General features: G+C 50.5%; 2 protein-coding genes across 3 annotated transcripts in view; both read left to right on the top strand.

The window, feature by feature from the left end:
* Positions 1 to 329: 329 nt before the first annotated feature.
* Positions 330 to 10,679, top strand: LHX1 (LIM homeobox 1). The gene is made up of 5 exons (XM_036758093.1): positions 330 to 2,106; positions 5,000 to 5,226; positions 5,539 to 5,816; positions 7,543 to 7,708; positions 8,580 to 10,679. The coding sequence occupies exons 1-5, from the start codon at positions 1,937 to 1,939 to the stop codon at positions 8,957 to 8,959; spliced, it is 1,221 nt and encodes a 406-aa protein (XP_036613988.1). The 5' UTR covers positions 330 to 1,936; the 3' UTR covers positions 8,960 to 10,679.
* A 6,785-nt stretch (positions 10,680 to 17,464) lies between these two features.
* AATF (apoptosis antagonizing transcription factor) overlaps positions 17,465 to 17,955 on the top strand; it is a 126,281-nt gene continuing 125,790 nt past the window's right edge. The window contains exon 1 of one of the 2 annotated variants that reach the window (XM_036753330.1): positions 17,465 to 17,693. In XM_036753330.1, coding sequence (XP_036609225.1) covers positions 17,603 to 17,693 — 91 coding nt within the window. In that variant the 5' untranslated portion in view covers positions 17,465 to 17,602. The remainder of the gene's footprint in view (positions 17,694 to 17,955) is intronic. The other variant, XM_036753331.1, reaches the window with a different exon arrangement.

Raw genomic sequence — 17,955 nt, 5'->3', positions numbered from 1 at the left:
GGTCCTCCAACTCCCGCCCCCACCCCCTCCCCCCCGAGCCCAGCAGCCAACCGGCCTCTTGCCCCTAGCTTCCCTTCACCGCGTTTCTTTCTCTCAGGCTTGCTATTGCCTTACCGGGTCAGGACTGGTCTCCGGGCCGCTGCGCCACGCCGCGCTGCGCACTTTGCCGCGGGTCCCGCGGCTGATTCTCTATAAGCGGTCTCGCTGCACTCTCCCCGGCCGCCGGGATGGATAATGGTTTACAGAGGGACCGCGAGTCGCTGATTGGCCGCCGCCTGCAGTGACGTCGTCGAGCGCTGCATTAAGGCTAGGGGGCTTCCAGAGCGTCTGGGAACAGCCGAGAGCAGTGACGAAGCCGCCGGAGCCTGGGAGAGACGCACGGACGGGGACGGGGGACTGGGGACAGGCACTCAGGGAGAGACAGCCACGAACCGCGGCGGAGGCAGCAGGAGAAAACAATCTGTGCAGACTCGGTGGAAACGGTGGTCACTAGGACTATAGGGATTTCTTTGGCGATCTGTGAGGACCTGCCCTCTCTCTAACCCTTGGAAGAAAAAAAAATTAGGAGACGAGAAAGGGCACTGGTATTTGCAACCGCAACCAAAAAAAAAAAAAAAGGGCGGGAGGGGGAGAAGGAAAGGAAAGGAAAGAAGGAAAAAAGAAGTGGGCAAAAACCCTCAGTCCTGCCCCAACCCCTCCCCACCCCTCCCTCCCAGCGATTGCCTCCTGGACACTCACCCACATCCACAAAGCTGGCCGAGCAATGCGGGACTGCGCGCGGAGCTGGCGGGGAGCTGTGACCAGGGAAATGGTTGGCTGGGCTCGCTGAACTGAGGATCCGGCCTCCCCGGGAGCAGGAGCGGAACGGGAGGGGAGCGCGCAGAGCCCGCTGGGCCGCTCCGAAGAAACCCAGGCAAAGGGCCGTGGGTAAAAGAGGGGCAGCTAGCGTACCTCTAGGCGACCTTCCTAGTGGAAGCCTCTCTGTCCAGTTTTTATTGATACAAACATTGCTTTTTAAAAAAGACAACAACAACAACAACAAGCAAAACCAACAAGCCAACAAGAGCTTTCCCCTCCCTCCTCCCCCGTCGCCTCAGCTGGCGCCTCCTGTCTTGCTGCCCCCCTCCCTCCCTCGCTGCATTCCTATTCCCACCCCCCTCCTCCAGGCCAAGCGCTGCGTTCCATTCTCTCCCCCCCACACCCCCACCCCCGACCCGCTGGGCTATGCTGGAAGTTTAGGATCCAAAGCTCCTTCACTCATTTTTAAATTTTCATTTATTCCCCCCCCCTTCTTTAAATCGCTTTGTGGAGAAATACGCGCGCGCGCACACACACCTGCACCCCTGAGACACCCAGACACCCCGAGACACCCCAAGACAAAAGCAAATGCACTTTGACTTCTGACTGCGCCTACCTCAGACCTGAGAGAGCTCATCGCTTGGGTGGTTTCCGTATAGACCGTTCTCCGCTGTCTTCTTGCCTCTCCGACTTTATTTATTTTGGTTCCCGCGATTCTCGGTGACCTTCATTCTTCAGCCAGCTCCTTGCCCACGGGTCGCTCTTCCCTCCGGGATTCCGTCTCCCAACCCCAGGAGCTGTGCCTGCCCCAGCTCTGACCCGGGGACTACTCCCGCCCCCCTCCTCCTGGGCCACGCTTTTTCTTTTTTTCTTTTTCTCCTTTTTTTCTCCTATCCTCTTCCGGTTTTGTTTGTTTTTAATTTGAGAAAAAAAGATTTTGGTGTGTGTTTTCGATTCAGCACAACCCAGCCGGTCTTATCTGTCTGCCTGTCTCTCTTTCTCACCTTTTTTTGGAGGGAAGAGGACGGGGTTGGAGGCTCCTGCTGGTCCTCTTCTGGGGGCCGCCTCCTCTTCTCGACCTGCCTGCCCTGTTCTGAGCCCCCTGCTCCCCCCTTCCCCCTCAATTAAACCAAAGACAATGGTGCACTGTGCCGGCTGCAAAAGGCCCATCCTGGACCGGTTTCTGTTGAACGTGCTGGACAGGGCCTGGCATGTGAAGTGCGTCCAGTGCTGTGAATGTAAATGCAACCTGACCGAGAAATGCTTCTCCCGGGAGGGCAAGCTCTACTGCAAGAACGACTTCTTTCGGTGAGTGACTCCCCTTTCTCCTCTCTTTCCCTTGCTCTGCTCCTCCTTCCTTCCCTCTGATCCTCCCGCCCACCGCTGACCCCTGCCTCGGGCCTTGGGCGGGAGGGAGCCGGCAGCCAGAGACCTGACTTTTAGGGTTCTCGGACAGTTTGAGTGGACTATCTGGGAGAACCCGGCCAGGGGCTAGGATGCTCAAGTCCTCCCAAAGGAGCTGCTTCCAAAGTTGGCCTCCAAGTCCCGCGGGTGTTCAGAGTGCCCAGGACTGTGGTGCCCTGCCTCTCCTCCAACGTACCCTCGCGCCAAAGAGCCAAGACACAGAAGCACTGGACACAAGCCCCGACTTTCATTTTATTTTTATTTTTGTCTCTCCTCTCCACTGTATACCCCTTCCCACCTCACTCCCGCAGCAAAGCTTCCTCCTCCCCGGGCTCACTTGCAGAAGGCTTTTTAAGTTCAGTCCGGAGTCCGGAAGCCCCTCAGGCCTCCAGAGATTAGAGGGCGACCGTAGAAACTGAACCTCAGTCCCCTGCTCTTGGCTTGGGCCTCCCCTAGGTCCTTGTCATTTTCTTCGCTCAGCTCCAGGGAGGTCCTAGCTCTGACGACCTCCTGACCTCTTGCCGGCCTAGGTTGGAGTAAGCAAACCTTCGGGGAGCTGAGCTCAAGGACCCCCAGCTCTCCCTATTTCTCTCTCACTACCCTATTCCTCGCCACTAACCTCCAAATCACCGGCCGGTTCTTGGGGACAGTCGATTGAGCCTGTTGAGAAATCTCTCTCTGGGCTTTGCTAGGAGCGCTGGAGGCGAAGAGGCCCTAGTCTCAGAACCAGGGTCGGTAATCGGAAGAGCAAGCAAAGTAAAGCTAGGTTTCAGAGCCTCGGGCTTGGGCAGCTTCTACTGACGCTACCCGGTCTTCTGGGGAAAACGAGTGCCTGGAGCCTCGGCCAGGACCGAGGAAGCTTCAGGCCAACCAGTACTTGAAGCAGCCCCTACTGCCCGCCCCGGTACCAACACCCCCTACCATCAAACTCTGTCCAACCTTGGCTGGGCTGGAAGCTCTACCTAGCCCAGGCTATCAGAACCTGGATGCTGAGAAATCCTGCGCGCGGCTCCGCTGGTCTCCCGGCCTGGCTCCGGGTTGGACTGTTCTGGGTTCGGGGAGCGACTTGTCTCCTAGCCCAGCCCCAGATCTGTTCCCAGGGCTTTTTTTTTCTGATTCTTTTGGGGTCTGCCAGCGGTGAGATTGTCAGGCTTCTGACTTTTTTTTTCCACGTTTGGACGCTGGGAACATCCGGCGGCGGGATCACTGCGACAGCTCTCAAAGTGGCCTAGTCACCCAATCCAATAGGCTTCTCCTGGCTATCACCTCCTCTAGTGTCATGTCCTTTAAATTAATTTAAACTCCCCTAAATTGTCCTCCTTCATTTTTTTAATGGGCAAGATTTGAGCACCCGTAAAAAAAGAGTTTTAAGTCTTGAGAGCAGGGCTATTTTCTTATTCAGACGAATATGTCAATTGTGCTCTTCTTGGAATTTTGTGTAGCAAGCCTAAAAGGGATTTTTAGCTCGAAGTTTTGTCGTGGCCTATGTTGCCCCTAGGACATGGGATTTAGGTGTTCTAGACCCGCAAACCCTGACCTGAGATTTGTGGGCCTAGGGCACCGGTGGCTTTCCAGGGAAGAAACGTGAACCCTAAGAGGTGAGGTGTAGAATACTAGGGAAAGGGGACTTTTTCATTGAAAAACAAAACCATCCCGCCTTGCCTCGGACAGAACCGACCGGGAGACCAAACGAGGCATAGATCTCCGAGCATTTCAGGAACAAAGTTGAGAACAGAACCCGATAATCAGGGAATGGAGCAGAACGGACAGCCAGGGCAGTTAGAAAACGCCGGGCCCGGGAGAACGCTGTTTCCTCTCGGGAGGTTTTTTCTCACGCAGGTGGGAGCCGCCTTCCGAGTCGTGGACAATCCAGGGGACTCAGGGTTCCGCGCACTTCTGTCTCGGATTTAAGAGCAATCTAAATCACAGTTGCTTCGGGGAGGTGCTCAGGTAGCCTCATTACAAAAGCCCCATGCCCAAAAAGCTACATTTCCTTGGCAGCCGGGCTTGAGCGCTGGCTTCCACTGCTCTTTAAGCGAACCCGCCCCAGCGTTGTGTAAATAAATAAAAAGGCAGTCTGCGCCGCGACTCTATGAGTTTATTTATTTACAACGGTTATGGCACCGGGACCTGAGCCAACCAACCCCCTGTGCCTTTAGGTTATTATTTTTTAGTGGAAGAGGGTGGGGGGAAGGGAGTGAAAAGTGGCGCTCAGTGCATTTTGCATTGTACCATAATTAACACCGGGCGATTATTTTAAATGCTAAATAAGGATGAGGCGAGAAAAGTTTCCCGAGGCCTCGGCCTCGCCTTGCGCTGAAGCTTTATTTATTTTTTTTTTTTTTGCGTTGGTCTTCCCAGAGAAGTGAAGCGCGGACACTGGTGGGATGCTGGGCCAGATGGGTTCTTTCTTACCTCCTTTTCCTGACCTTTCGGTCTTGTTGCCTCGGGTATCTCCTCCTCCCTGTTTCTGTCTCTCTCGCTCCGTCTTGCCCTAGTTCTGTGAGAGTCTTTCCATTTCTGTGTGATTTTCGAACATCCCTCTCACATCTTTCTGTTGCTTTGTCGCTGTATTTCTGTATCTTTCCCCGTTTCTGCCTTCCCCGCCATGCCCCCACGTTTCTCAATCCTTGTGCCCATCTCTAGGGGTCCCTCAGTCTACCCGTCTTGCTTTATGTTTCCTTGTCTCTATTCCCATTTTCCGCCTGCCTTTCCCCCGATCTCTCACGCTCTCTTCCTGTTGCCCACCTCGCTCAGTCTGTCTCTGTATTTTGTCCCCGCCTTGTCTTTCCTGCAGGTGTTTCGGTACCAAATGCGCCGGGTGCGCACAGGGCATCTCCCCCAGTGACCTGGTGCGGAGGGCACGAAGCAAGGTGTTCCACCTGAATTGTTTCACCTGTATGATGTGTAACAAGCAGCTGTCCACTGGGGAGGAGCTCTACATTATAGACGAGAATAAATTCGTCTGTAAAGAAGATTACCTAAGTAACAGCAGCGCCGCCAAAGAGAACAGCCTGCACTCGGGTGAGGGTCCAGGAGGAGTAGGGGAACTATGGGTGGTGGCTGAGGGAGGGCCTACAGGATCAGAGCAGACCAAACCAGAGACAGCACTATTGTCAGCCTGTGGGGAGTAGTATCCCTCACCTTAGAAGTTTTTCCTAGAGGCCCACTGGGAAAGGGGAAGAGGGGACGGCCACTTTCAAGCTAAGTCTGATGGCAGGGCCTGAGGAGACCGAGCATGCACTTCTCCCGCCTCCCTCTGCCCCCACCTACAGGTGTGAGAATGGGAGAGGTGAGTTCTGAGGCATTGATGAATAGGCTCTTCTCTCTTTCCAGCCACAACGGGAAGTGACCCCAGTTTGTCCCCGGACTCCCAAGACCCGTCCCAGGACGACGCCAAGGACTCCGAGAGCGCCAATGTGTCGGACAAAGAGACTGGTAGCAACGAGAATGACGATCAGAACCTGGGTGCAAAGCGGAGGGGGCCACGCACCACTATCAAGGCCAAGCAGCTGGAGACACTCAAGGCTGCCTTCGCCGCCACTCCTAAGCCCACTCGTCACATTCGGGAGCAACTAGCACAGGAGACTGGCCTTAACATGCGGGTCATCCAGGTCAGGAGCCCAGAGAGGAAGAGAGAACGGGTGGGGAGAGGTTTTAGTCTGTCTCCGGGGTTATGGGCATGGTTCTTCACAGTGTCCCACCCGAGCCCTGCTTGCCCCAGGGAGTGATGTTCAGATCTCGGGCTCGGGAGTGTACTCCAGTTTTACTCTTTCCCCTTTCTCCTTTCCTATACAAGCCCTCGAAAGAAAGGCTTGGCTGTTTGTAGCGCAAAGCTTCGTTCCCTCTATAACCAGCCAAGTTTGTGCAGGGAGTGAGAAAGGAAGGGAAGAATCGAGAAAGCGGAGACTGGTGTAGCATAAGGTGTGTGTACTGCTGGCGGGGGAGACGGGGAGAGGCCGGAGGCTGAGGAACCGGCCCTACACCCCCTGCCTCCGCCTGGCCTTTGAAGCACCGCGCACTCTAGAGGGAAGCAGGAAATGTACCCATCCCGCCCTTTACTTCTCCTTACCGCTGGTTCCCCTGGCAGGGGGGAAAGAGGAGGTGGCCCTGGGGGCGAGGAGGGAGGAGACTGTCACTGCCGAGCTAAACTGGACTGAACCGTAGCTCTAGCCAGGAGATAGGGGGGCGGGGAGGGGGGCGGTGTGGAGAGGAGAGGAAGCAAAGCAAACCTGGCCTGAGTGCGAGCCGACTTGGTCTGGTTCCCCTAAGAGCTTCAGAGGACAGCCTGGCCTATTGCTCCCAGTGAACTTATTCAAGATTAGTCCTGAGGGTCTGGACTCTTGATTTTCCCCTCCTTGACTCTCGCAGTCTGGAGGAGCCGCTGAGTCCAGAGGAGTTAATGAGTGATGGGCGAATCTGACGGACTTTGGTTTTGTTTGTGAGCAAAGGAGCAATAATCGCCTTCCCTCACTCACAAAACCAACTTTGTCTCTCGCCTCTTTATCTCCTTCCCGGTCTTGATGGCTGAGGGAAAAGGAGGGCAGATTTCCCCCTCTTTCACCCCCTTAGGAAAAGAAAGGGAAGGGAATTTACGGGGGTGGGGCTGGGGGTGAAGATGGTCGCAGCAGAAGACTGTTTCCTTCTATAGCAAGCTCTGGAGCCGAGACTGAGGAGGGGGAGGTGGGGATGCAGCCATCTGGGGTCAGATGGGATTTCCATGGTGTTAAAATGTGAGACTGCATTATGAGTAGGACTGCTTAGCTTGAGATTGTGTGGTTGGGAGGCTCAGTGTGTGTATGAGCGATTGTTACATTTGGGGTTCTGGGTATCTTCGTTCCTGTGTCTGGAACGATTTGTATGTTTGAGGCGTTGGGTCCACAAGCTTGCGTCTATGAGAATATGTGACTTAGAAACGGCTACGTACAACTCAGTGACGGATCCATACAACTCAGTGTTAAAAGCTCATACAATCCAACTGTCACTGTTTGTCTCACAATCTGAAACTTTACGCCTGCCCGTGCATATATTCCTGTAGGTGAATTTGTGTTGGCATGCACTCCTGTTATATTCATGGCAATGCAGCGAGCCTCAGGTGGGCTGGGTTCTACATGGATCAAGGCGACAGATCCCTGTTTCTGCGTCCCAGATCGTGACAGAGCTGTGACCATGGCTGTCTGTAGGGAGAGAAAAAGTTTCCTTAGAAGGAAGGGTCAGGGACGGAGCCAGGGAGTGGTGGGCGGGTGGGAAAGGGAACAGAGAGACACAGCTCCTTCTCAGATTGCCCTCCTGAACCAACTCTGCCTCATGTTCGGGTTACCTGCGCCTTGTCACCTCCAGGTCTGGTTCCAGAACCGACGTTCCAAGGAGCGGCGAATGAAACAATTGAGCGCTCTGGGCGCCCGGCGCCACGCCTTCTTCCGCAGCCCACGAAGGATGCGGCCGCTGGTGGACCGTCTGGAGCCGGGGGAGCTCATCCCCAACGGACCCTTCTCCTTCTACGGAGGTGGGTAAAGGGCTCTGGACTGGGGGGGGGGGGGAGGAGAAGCGCGAAAGAACTCAGTTCGCTTTAAACGGGTCCGAGGGCGGGGCAGACAGAGGTGACAGAGACTGAACCTCTCAGCTCAGGGTGTCACCGCCTGAGCCCCTCTCCTCACACCCGGAGAGGTCGCTCTGACGCCAGGAATATTCAGAAGACTTTGTTTTCCAAAGGAAAATCCGAAGTTTGGGAGAGTATATTGGGTCTAGGCTGCGAAGAAGAAGTGGTGATATATACGGGCAAAGTTACTGATTTTGAATAAAGCCTCTCTCTGTGTGTCTCTCTCTCTCTCTGTCTCTGTCTCTGTCTCTCTCTGTCTCTCTGTCTCTCTGTGTGCGTGTGCGTGTGTGTTTGAGGTGGGTGTGGGGGGAAGGTTGCTAGAACCGGAGACTAAGAAGTCCCGGACTAGCAAAATTGAAAATTCTTGCCTACCTCTTCGCTTCCCTCTGTCTTGGAGTGTTCTTACAGGTCTGCTCTGTGCCCTGCAGGGCTAGCAGATAAACTAACAAACATCTTTAATATTCCTCTGGCCCTAGCGGGTCTCATTTCCTCACAACTGGACAACGCATTGCTCCTGGAAGCGCGAAATAAACCCAGCCTGCTCCTTTTCTACTTATACATGCAACCCGTTCCCCCAGCTCCACCAGCTTTCCGTAACTGGGAGAATCTTTGACGCCCGTGGCTCCGATTCCTAGGGAAAATGTTTCCTCTTACCCATTTCCATTTAATTTCGGATTACCTAAGGCACCAGGACCCCTTGCAATCCCTCCAGTCCACTATGCACGTCTCTGACACCTCTCTCTTTCGGTTTCCTCTACCTCCTTTTTGTTACCTCCAGATTACCAGAGCGAGTACTACGGCCCCGGGGGCAACTACGACTTCTTCCCGCAAGGCCCTCCTTCGTCACAGGCTCAGACCCCAGTGGACCTGCCCTTCGTTCCGTCGTCCGGCCCGTCGGGGACCCCCCTGGGAGGCTTGGAACATCCCTTGCCCGGCCACCACCCGTCCAGCGAGGCACAGCGATTCACCGACATCCTGGCTCACCCGCCTGGAGACTCTCCGAGCCCGGAGCCCAATCTCCCCGGACCTCTACACTCCATGTCGGCTGAAGTCTTCGGACCCAGCCCGCCCTTCTCTTCGCTGTCAGTCAACGGCGGGGCGAGCTACGGTAACCATCTTTCCCACCCTCCCGAAATGAATGAGGCGGCGGTGTGGTAGCCGGGGCTCTCTGGAGCCAAGCTGCCTGCCCGCCTCTGGACTTGAGTGGTTGTACAGAAACGAGTCGTTATTAAAAATACACACACAGTAACAAAACAAACAAAAAAAATCACAAAAACAGAACCGGCCCCAAAGCAGCTTCCTCTCTTCCCGCCGGAGAGACCGTTCTCCTTGGGGTATGGTAGGAAGGGAAGGGAAGATTTGGGGGTGACTGCGAATTGAAACCCGAATGCACCCTGAGACAAGATTGCGGTCCCAGCCCCGGGGGCGACGTGCAAGACTTGGGGTGAGTGAACCAGAGTAAGGCGCAAACTCAAAAACGTTCCCCAATTCGCGTAAAAACTCAACGAGCCGAGCCTCCGCCGGCAATCCAGTGAGCTCGCGGATGGTCCAGGCGAGCTGTAAGGACTTAGCCCAGAGAAGGACAGCTCCGGGAAGCTCCCGGGAGGCGATGAGGGTGACGATCGGCCGGTCTAACCGGTGCCCAGGATGCACAGAGTGGAGAGGAAGGACACCGGCACAAGTCGAGAACCAAACTCGTCGTGGAGACCAGAGGAAGCGAAGCGAAGGGATTCCGAGTCAGGGAGGGGGAAAAGGCCGGTCCTGGAGCATTCATTTCTGGGCTAGGATGAACGAAGCTTCTAGCTTTAGAAAACCTTCGATTAGTTTTTGTCTCTCAGAGTTTACTAACAGCGACAAACAACAAACTTTTAGCTTCAGAAACACCGACCTGCTGTGCATCAGGTGGGACTTTTTTTTTGTCTGTCTGTCTATCCGGTTCTTTTCGGCCAAAATAATAGAAAGACGAAATGCCCTCAGCATCAACTCTACCTTCAAAAGCTACACACAAACAAACACACACACGCACACACACACACACACACACACACACACACACAAACACACACACCCCACCCTCATTAGGATGATCTCCAGCCAGACCTCTCACTAAAATGACTTGAAACAACAGCTATACAAGAAAGTATTCTACCTTCATGAGACAAGTTTAAAAAACAAAATAAAGACTATTGAACTAAAAAACAGTCAACTGTTTACGTATGATGTTAAATTCAGGAGTTCAGTGTTTTACTAATATATCCTGTTTTGAAACCTCTTGTTCAAAAAGCAAAATGTTTTGAGCAACCAACCAAAATCGTTCCTTTCTTTTCCCTCCCTTCCTTTCTCTCTCCCTCCTTTCGTCTTCTGTAGATGTTCTCTGACAGATTCGCAGGGCTTTCGGCTCACTGTGCTAGTTTGTAAAAGGTGTTGTTTACAGGAGGCAAAAAGAAAACATGATATTCAGACAGTTGCCAAATAAACTAATTATAGCACAAATACTGTAAGGTGCCTGGCACCAGCAACCCGAGAGTGTTAAAAAAAAAAAGTGTTACAAGGTTTAAGAAAAAAAAAACATCTTTGCTAATTTTTAGTCCTGTTGAACATTCATGGAGTTGTTAATATGACTTATATAGACCCACACAGGTTTTATTTTTGTGTCTTTAAAATAAAAGTCCAAAATATTTAAATTTTATGGTCAAATATGCAGTCAACAGCTGCTACTTTTTTCTTTATATATTAAATTTCTCATATGTCTTTTATTGTTCTAATAAACCTAAGCTTGTGTGACCTCCAGTGCATATTAGACCATTCACTGTATGAAAGAAAACATGTTGAATAAATTTGTGAGTTTTTAATAAAATAGAAAATCTGATGTTTAGATAACCGGTGTTTAATTTGCTGTTTTGATGGTGGAAGAGAATCCTTGTGACCAGTGCAATGGTCTCCACCGAAGTGGAGAGCAAATTTGAAGCAGGAAGAGGAAAGGTTGTTGGGGGAGTGTATCTGGTACTTTGGTTGGAAGGCTAACACTTCTTTCAGTCTCCCACCCCTACTGCGACCTCTCCCCAAGCAAGCAGAGTGTTTCTTTGTGGCTTCCTCCTGTCAATAAGTGCAGATTTGCATTTGGGGACTTGACTAATACAGTGGAAGAGATGTTCACTGAAATTAATACAGAATTGGAAAAGCAGACCAAATCCATGGCTAAGTGAGAATGTTTGGAATGTTTGAGGGTCTATGATTAATTAATCACACACACACACACACACACACACACACACACACACACATCCAAAGTTAGTCAGTCGGTCTGTCTGCATGCTTGCCTGTTTATCTCTGCCTCTCTCCACTCTCCTAGCCTGTACAAAAACTTTATCATGAATGCTAGAAAAATCTGTAAACACATAGCTAGAGATGGGTTCTCAGTTCAATTGGTTTCTCATAGGTAATTCTGCTTTCTAATTTGGTAGCTTGAAAGATAACATAAAATGGATGCACAGTGCAGGTAGAAATGAAATATTTTAATCCCTTTCTTAGAACTGATCAGAAATCATTGTTTTACAGCATTTGTTATATTTGAAGTTTCGGGGGATGGGAGAGAGCATAGTTTGCCTGGCTCTGGATATCTATTGAGTTTCTCTTCAAGAAGAACAAAAATCATTACATTAGTACAGAAATCAAATTTCAACTGTGAAAATATCTAAATCCTTTCCAAAACTTCATTAGATATGGGGAAAATTTCAATATTTTACCTACTATAGGATAGGTATGAGTTTGTCTGTCATTCTCCAGGTGTCAGAAAAGTAATGTAGACCCAGCCTTTTTTCTATAGTCCATCCTCTCCTATCTCCCAGATTCCAGTCTGGGTTATTTATTTTCTTATTTAAAAAATAAAAATATTTTACATTATATAGTATGTAATTTCCAGTGCTGTTTTCCTAGTTTGTTAAGACACAACCGAGTTTATCTGTCTGGCAGAGGAGAGCATTTAAAGTGAGTAATATTTCACTACATTCACAGGCTGTCTTATCTAATAAGGTAAAACAGAAACTATCTACAAGGGATCTGGCAGTGTTCTTTCAAAAATCAGAATTTATTAAATACCAGGGAGACTTTTTGAAACTCATAGTCTCTATGTGCAACTCATTTCTTTATCTGCACTATGAGATACATTGGCTTTTGGGGGGCCATTTTGCATTTATATAAATTAAATCCCTGGCAATTTGTTCATTAAAGGCTTTCTTTCTTTTCTTTTTTTTTTTAAGGGAATTCATTTTACTGGACGGATGCTCATTGGGAAGCAGGGTTTTCATATCAGAGCTGCTGAATTATTTAGCAGTTTTATTGTTGAATCAGGTATTTTATTTGAAGCATTTTACCATTAGGCACAATGTGTGGACTCAGTGTTTTACTTCCTTGTGTAGCAGTTTCTCTCTTTCTCTCTCTCTCTCTCTCTCCTCCCCCCCACCCCACCCCCATCTATCTGTCATACACACAGACACAGACACAGAAAGGGACACACAGAAATCCAAGCCCTGGCTAAGACCTGGAACAGGTGGTCACTCCCATTGAAAACCTAGGAATATAGCTAACTGGGGGATGCAGGGTCCCTTCCTTTTCCCATCAGAGCCCTGAATGCCTTGGGCACAGGGTAGTGGGAAGGCAATTCATGGTCCACATCTGAGCCTGTGGGTAGAGGTGGTGAGACCAGCAAGAGAGTAGAGACATTTCATATTAAAATATCAAAATCAAAAAGAGGGGGGGAGCTCCTTTCACCTTCAGGTCATGAGATCTGGGTTTCTCTGCAGCCATCTTAAACTGCCTTTCTTTATTCCAGATGTAGCTTGGGTCTCTTTCTGAGGCAGCTTACTTACCAACAGAGGGGTCTGCTTATGCCCAGAACTGTAGGGCTTTCTCTTTTCCACCCCTCTCTAAACTTTGTGGGGTCTGAAGGTTTGCTTAAAAGGGGGAAGGGAAGTGGAGACCAAGTATGTTCGGGAAGGGGGGATGAAAAGTAAGGACCTTATCAGAGAGAAGAGAGAATCTATATAAAAAGGACCTTATCAGAGAGAAGAGAGAGTCTGCTTTCCCAGAAATTCAGGACAGGTTTTAAGAGGGAATGGAGACCCAAATGGGAGTAAAAGACGTAGGAGTAGTGATGGTACTGGCTGAAGTACAGATGGAAGAGACTTGGGTGGCAAAAGTTAAGTAAAGTCCCCTGGAAGAGTTAGTAAACTAGGTAAGGGAAGGTGGAGTGCAACATACAGTGTCAGTCAAAGGCATAAGCCTGGGGACAGAGGGCAAAGTGCTCATAGAAGGAGGAAGGATCACTGCTTTCAGTGTCTGTTCTCCCTGCTCAAGGAGGGAGAAAGAGTGATGGTGGTCCACCATCTCTTCTCTCTCCAAGTCAAGTCTGAGGGACATTATAAGCATCCATGGCCCTCTATATGGAGGGCCACCCTCACTCCCCATCACAGGCAGCTTCAGTGATCCAGGTTAAGGAGATAAGTAGCAAGGAACCCAGAACTGGGATTAGGAGAGTGAGCATTTGTTTCTCCCTAATCCTGGTGTCTGATTCTCCAGGACCTTCTTCCTCCAATCCCCTCAATTGCCCCACCAGTCTGTGGCTGGGGCCTAGCTACTCTTACTTTTTCCTCTTTGTATTTATGTAGTATTTATGAGACCTAGAACTGTATGAGATCTTAGGTATCTTCTAGTGTAACTCTTTCATTTTATAAGTGAAGAAACTGAGGCCCAGGTCAGATTAGCAGTTGGTGATAAAGCTGTGAATCGAAACCAGGTAGAGTCAATGATCTTTTCAGTACACATAATTGCTTCCTGAGCTTCTCTCCCTCCACCTATTTCTTGGAGGGAGAGGCTCTTTACCTTCAATTCTGGGTTTCAGGGAGCTGAGAAGTCTAGAAGCTTTTGAGTTTTGATAATCAAGCTCTGGGACTCAGCCATCTGTGGGAAATAAGAGCTGGATGTTCTTTAGTCTTGCCAGAGAAAGACAAAGAGAACTAGGAACTGCAAAAGGTCAGAGCTGATTAAAAAAAGACTTTGGATTATTTCTATAGGTTCCTTCCCATCACCCATGGGCATCATAATGCCAGAAAACTTCCATGTTTGTACAATGCCAATAATCTTTGCCTCCTTTCTCCCTTCACCTCTTTCCCTCCACAAAATGGTCACTTTTTAAAGAGTTCATAACCCCCAAAGAAGCAAAAAGCAGCATGATTTTATGGAAAGGTGGCTGGATTTGGCATCAGGAGACCTGAGTTTGAATTCTGCCTCTGCTACTTACTATCTGTGTGACTTTGAGGAAATCTTTCTGGGCCTGTTTCTTCATATGAAAATGGGGAGGGGCAGCTAGGTGGCATAGTGAGTAGAGCACCAGCCCTGGAGTCAGGAGGACCTGAGTTCAAATCTGGCCTCAAACACTTGACACACTTACTAGCTGTGTGACCTAGGGCAAGTCACTTAACCCCAATTGCCCTGTCCTCCCCTCTCCAAAAAACAACAACAAAAAAAGAAAATGAGGGAGTTGGATTTGGTGACATCTAGTATATCTTCTAAATCTCCATCTATGCTAATATTAAGAAAAGAGAGAAAGCTAGCAATGGGGAAAGAACAGAGACACCATTGAAAACAAAGATGGGAAAAGAAGTTTCTTCATTTAAAAGCAGTTTGGGTCCCCAAGAGAAGTAGTCTACACCAACACACAAGTAAGCCTACCCAGACTTGGAGCCTCCAGCTACTGTAATAATAACTGGCATTTATATAGAGCTTTAAACACATTATCTCGGTTATTTCTCACCACAACCTTGTAAGGTAGGAAGTGAGAATGCCATCACCTCCATTTTATAGATGAGGAAACTATTACAAGGGATGGAGGGAAAACTGCCTCTGAATTCCTGAATCATTTTCCCTGCTTTGATTGAGACCCATGTGTCCAGAAGCTTCCACGCAACTTTCCCAATCTTCCAAGTAGATCAGTTCTAGGAAGGCTAGACCTTCTTCCTTTGCCTCTCCAGTGTTCAGAAACCTAAACCTCAGCTTTGAGAGTGGCTTAGGTTGAGGACAGATTCTGATCATGAGGAGGGCTATTCATTGCTCCGGGAAGAGGGTGGAATGGAGGGTCTGCAAAACCTGTGGTTTTGTTAAATATGGCTGAAGTCCCATTAAGGACATGTGATGCATCCCACAGTTATGCTCTGGGACAAAGCAAGCTCAGTTAGCACCCAAGATCCAGCACTTTCAGACACTAGGAACTTGCTGGACACCTTCTCTTACTGTAGACCTCTAATAAAGCCTGATTACACTTAGCTCTAGGATCTGATCACAGGATCAGAGATGTAGAGCTGGAAGGGAGCTTAAAGGTCATCTAGTCCAACCCTCTTATTTTACACAGGAGGAAACTGAGGCCCAGAGAAATTAAATGATTTGTCCAAGGTTACATAGGTAGTAAGCCTGGATGTGGGCTTTGTACCCAGGTCCACTGACTCCAGTATTTCTTCCACTTTTCATGCTGCTTTCTATTTCTTTCTTTCTTTTTTTAAGGTAGACCAACCATTTTATTTTCATTTGATCTGTTCAGGAATGTTGATGGGCTGATAGCTCTTCACATGGGCTTGGGGGTGGGGTGGGGTGGGGTGGGGTGGCACGCTAGTCTGGAGGCAGCACCAGCAAGTCTGAAGCAGGGTAGGAGTGTCCCATCCTTTTGTGCCGTAAGGGATCAATTCCTCACTACTTTGCTGTGGATCCTGCAGGTCCCACAGTAATGTAGTTTCACATACAGTTGGGGCAGCACATAGGAGTAAAAATGCTGGCCTTGGAGATGTCCCTAATGGCCTCAGCTTCCTTGATGTTTCAGACGATGAACTTCTGGATGGCCTTGTCTTTTGGCACGCAGCAGGAGCAGCTGGTGCAGCAGGCGGGCTGCACGTGGCTGCAACCCTTCATGGAGCACCTGTTGTTCCCCTTCTTCTTGGTCATCTTGTAAGCCAGGAACTGAAAAAGGCTTTTATTCTCCTTATTTCTTAGAAAGACTTGTTTCAAAGATTTTGTGTCTTTGTGTGTGACTCAAGCAGGATCTACTTCCAAAGAGTGCTGTCCTTCAGTCATAGAAACTAAGGCGGTATTTCTTATTCTCCAGGTCTTTACCCTGGAAGTTCACTCTAATCACTTCTGGTCTTCATACATTGGAAGTACCTTCTACCCCTTTGGCCTTTCTCTTTGATTGTCTGGTTCCTCCCAGAGCCTCCATTTTGAGGATGTCCAGGCTAGCCATGCTTTCAATCCTTTCCGACTGCACTCTTGACTCTGGACATTTATTATGCCCCCAAGCAGGGTACTAATATTTCTCTCATGCATACATTCTCAGCTCCCCTTTATATGTTGTTTTCCTCCATTAATGTAAGCTAAGCTCCTTGAAGGCATGGACTTTCTCCTCGTATTAGTATTTCTAGCACTTTCCTCAGCGCCTGGCGCACTGTGTTTAACAAATGCTTGTTGATTTGACTCAGGGGCCCTCAGTGGATCCAAGAGAAGGGGAACTTAAGGGTGCGTAGGACTTAATTTGTCTGTCCTGGGGGGTTATTTTGTCTTCACGTGGTCATCCTGACTTGTGTCTTTGTGTATGTAGGGGTATGAACACATACATAAAGGTAATGCAATGGACAGCGCTGGACTGAGGAGTCCGGAAGGCCTGTATCTGAATCCTGCCTCAGACACTTACTAGCTGCGGCTCTGGGCAGGTCACAACCGTAAAATGGAGGGTAAGAATAGCCCTTATCTCATGGTTGTGGATTGGCTCACAGGAGCTTCCCAGCAGGAAATAATGTTAATTATTCTTATGTATGTTTAGTTATATGTGGGAAGTGCCTCCACACTTCTCTTTCAGGATGTCTAAGGTTGTCCTTGGATAGAAGAATCTGGGATGAACTCTGTGCCTTGAATAAATTCAGTGTGCTAAGAGTAAATAAGGATTTATTAAGTGCCTATTATGTGCCAGGCACATTTTCCCACAGAGGGAAAGTCACTGGAATTAAAGGGAAATCAGGAAAGACTTCCTGGAGAAAGTGAGATGTTAGGGGGTGGTTTGAAGGAAAACAGAGAAGCCAGCAGGCAGAGATGAGCATTTCCGGCATGGGAATCGGTCCGCGTGGGCAGGTGGAGTTTCTTGTTTGAGGAACAACAAAGGCCGGGCGACACTAGATGGAGAGCCTGGACAATTATGCCACGTAGGTCGATGCCCTCCCTGCTCAGGCTCTTCCAAGGCCGGCCACATGCGCCTTCCGCACTCCGCCAGTCAACCCTGCTCCAGAAGCACCGGCTTCTCCTCCTTTCTTTTTCCTGCTGACCGCCTCCTCCTAGCTATCCTTCGTCACAGGCACCCTTAAGCCCGCACAAGCCGCGATGGACTCCACAGAACCGCCGGAACCGACAGAAACACACGCACGGGCAGACTCCTTCCAGCCTACCAAGAGTATGCGCGCGCAGCTACGCGCACGTCCCCATCGCCTACCCTACCCTACGCACGCACCCACGTATTCTCGCACGCAAGCGCACACGTTGTCTCCGTTGAATTTCCCTCTCGCCTTTTCTCTCCGCCCCTCCCGCCGTCTGCCGTGACGCAACGGCTGGCCCCGCCCTTACTCGTCTGCCCCGCCCCCCAGTCCCTCAAGCTTCCCGGAAGTTGCCGGCGTTGGATCCACGGTCCGCGAGCGTGAGTCGGAGTGGCGGAGCAGCTGCTGGGGAGGCGGCGGCACCACGCGCGAGGACCCGGCAGGCTGGGGGACCGAGGTCATGGCAGCCCCGCAGTCCCTGTCGCGGCAGCTGGAGCAGCTGTTGGACCCGCGGCCGAGCGAGGCAGACCCCGAGGCGGATCCCGAGGAGGGTGAGTGAGTAGGCTCGGCAGGGCCGGAGACCACGTGCGGGGGGGCAGGGGGCGGAGGGCGCGCTCTGCCCGCCCCCTCCCCCCAGTGCCGTGTTCCTGGGGGAGGGGCGGGAGCAGCCCTTAGGCCCGTGGCCCAGCTTCGGCCGGTGTACACCCCAGCTGCACTGCCTCAGGGCCTGGGCGGCGTGGGTTGCTGGGTTGGAATCGTAGGAACTGGGTTCGAATTCCGGCTCTGCAGCAGACCGTGAGCTCCTGGGTAGCC

This window comes from Trichosurus vulpecula, chromosome 4 (assembly GCF_011100635.1).
Source record: "Trichosurus vulpecula isolate mTriVul1 chromosome 4, mTriVul1.pri, whole genome shotgun sequence".
NCBI lineage: Eukaryota > Metazoa > Chordata > Mammalia > Diprotodontia > Phalangeridae > Trichosurus > Trichosurus vulpecula.
The sequence above is the reverse complement of the archived record's forward strand: the minus strand, read 5'-3'. Positions and strand labels throughout refer to the sequence as shown.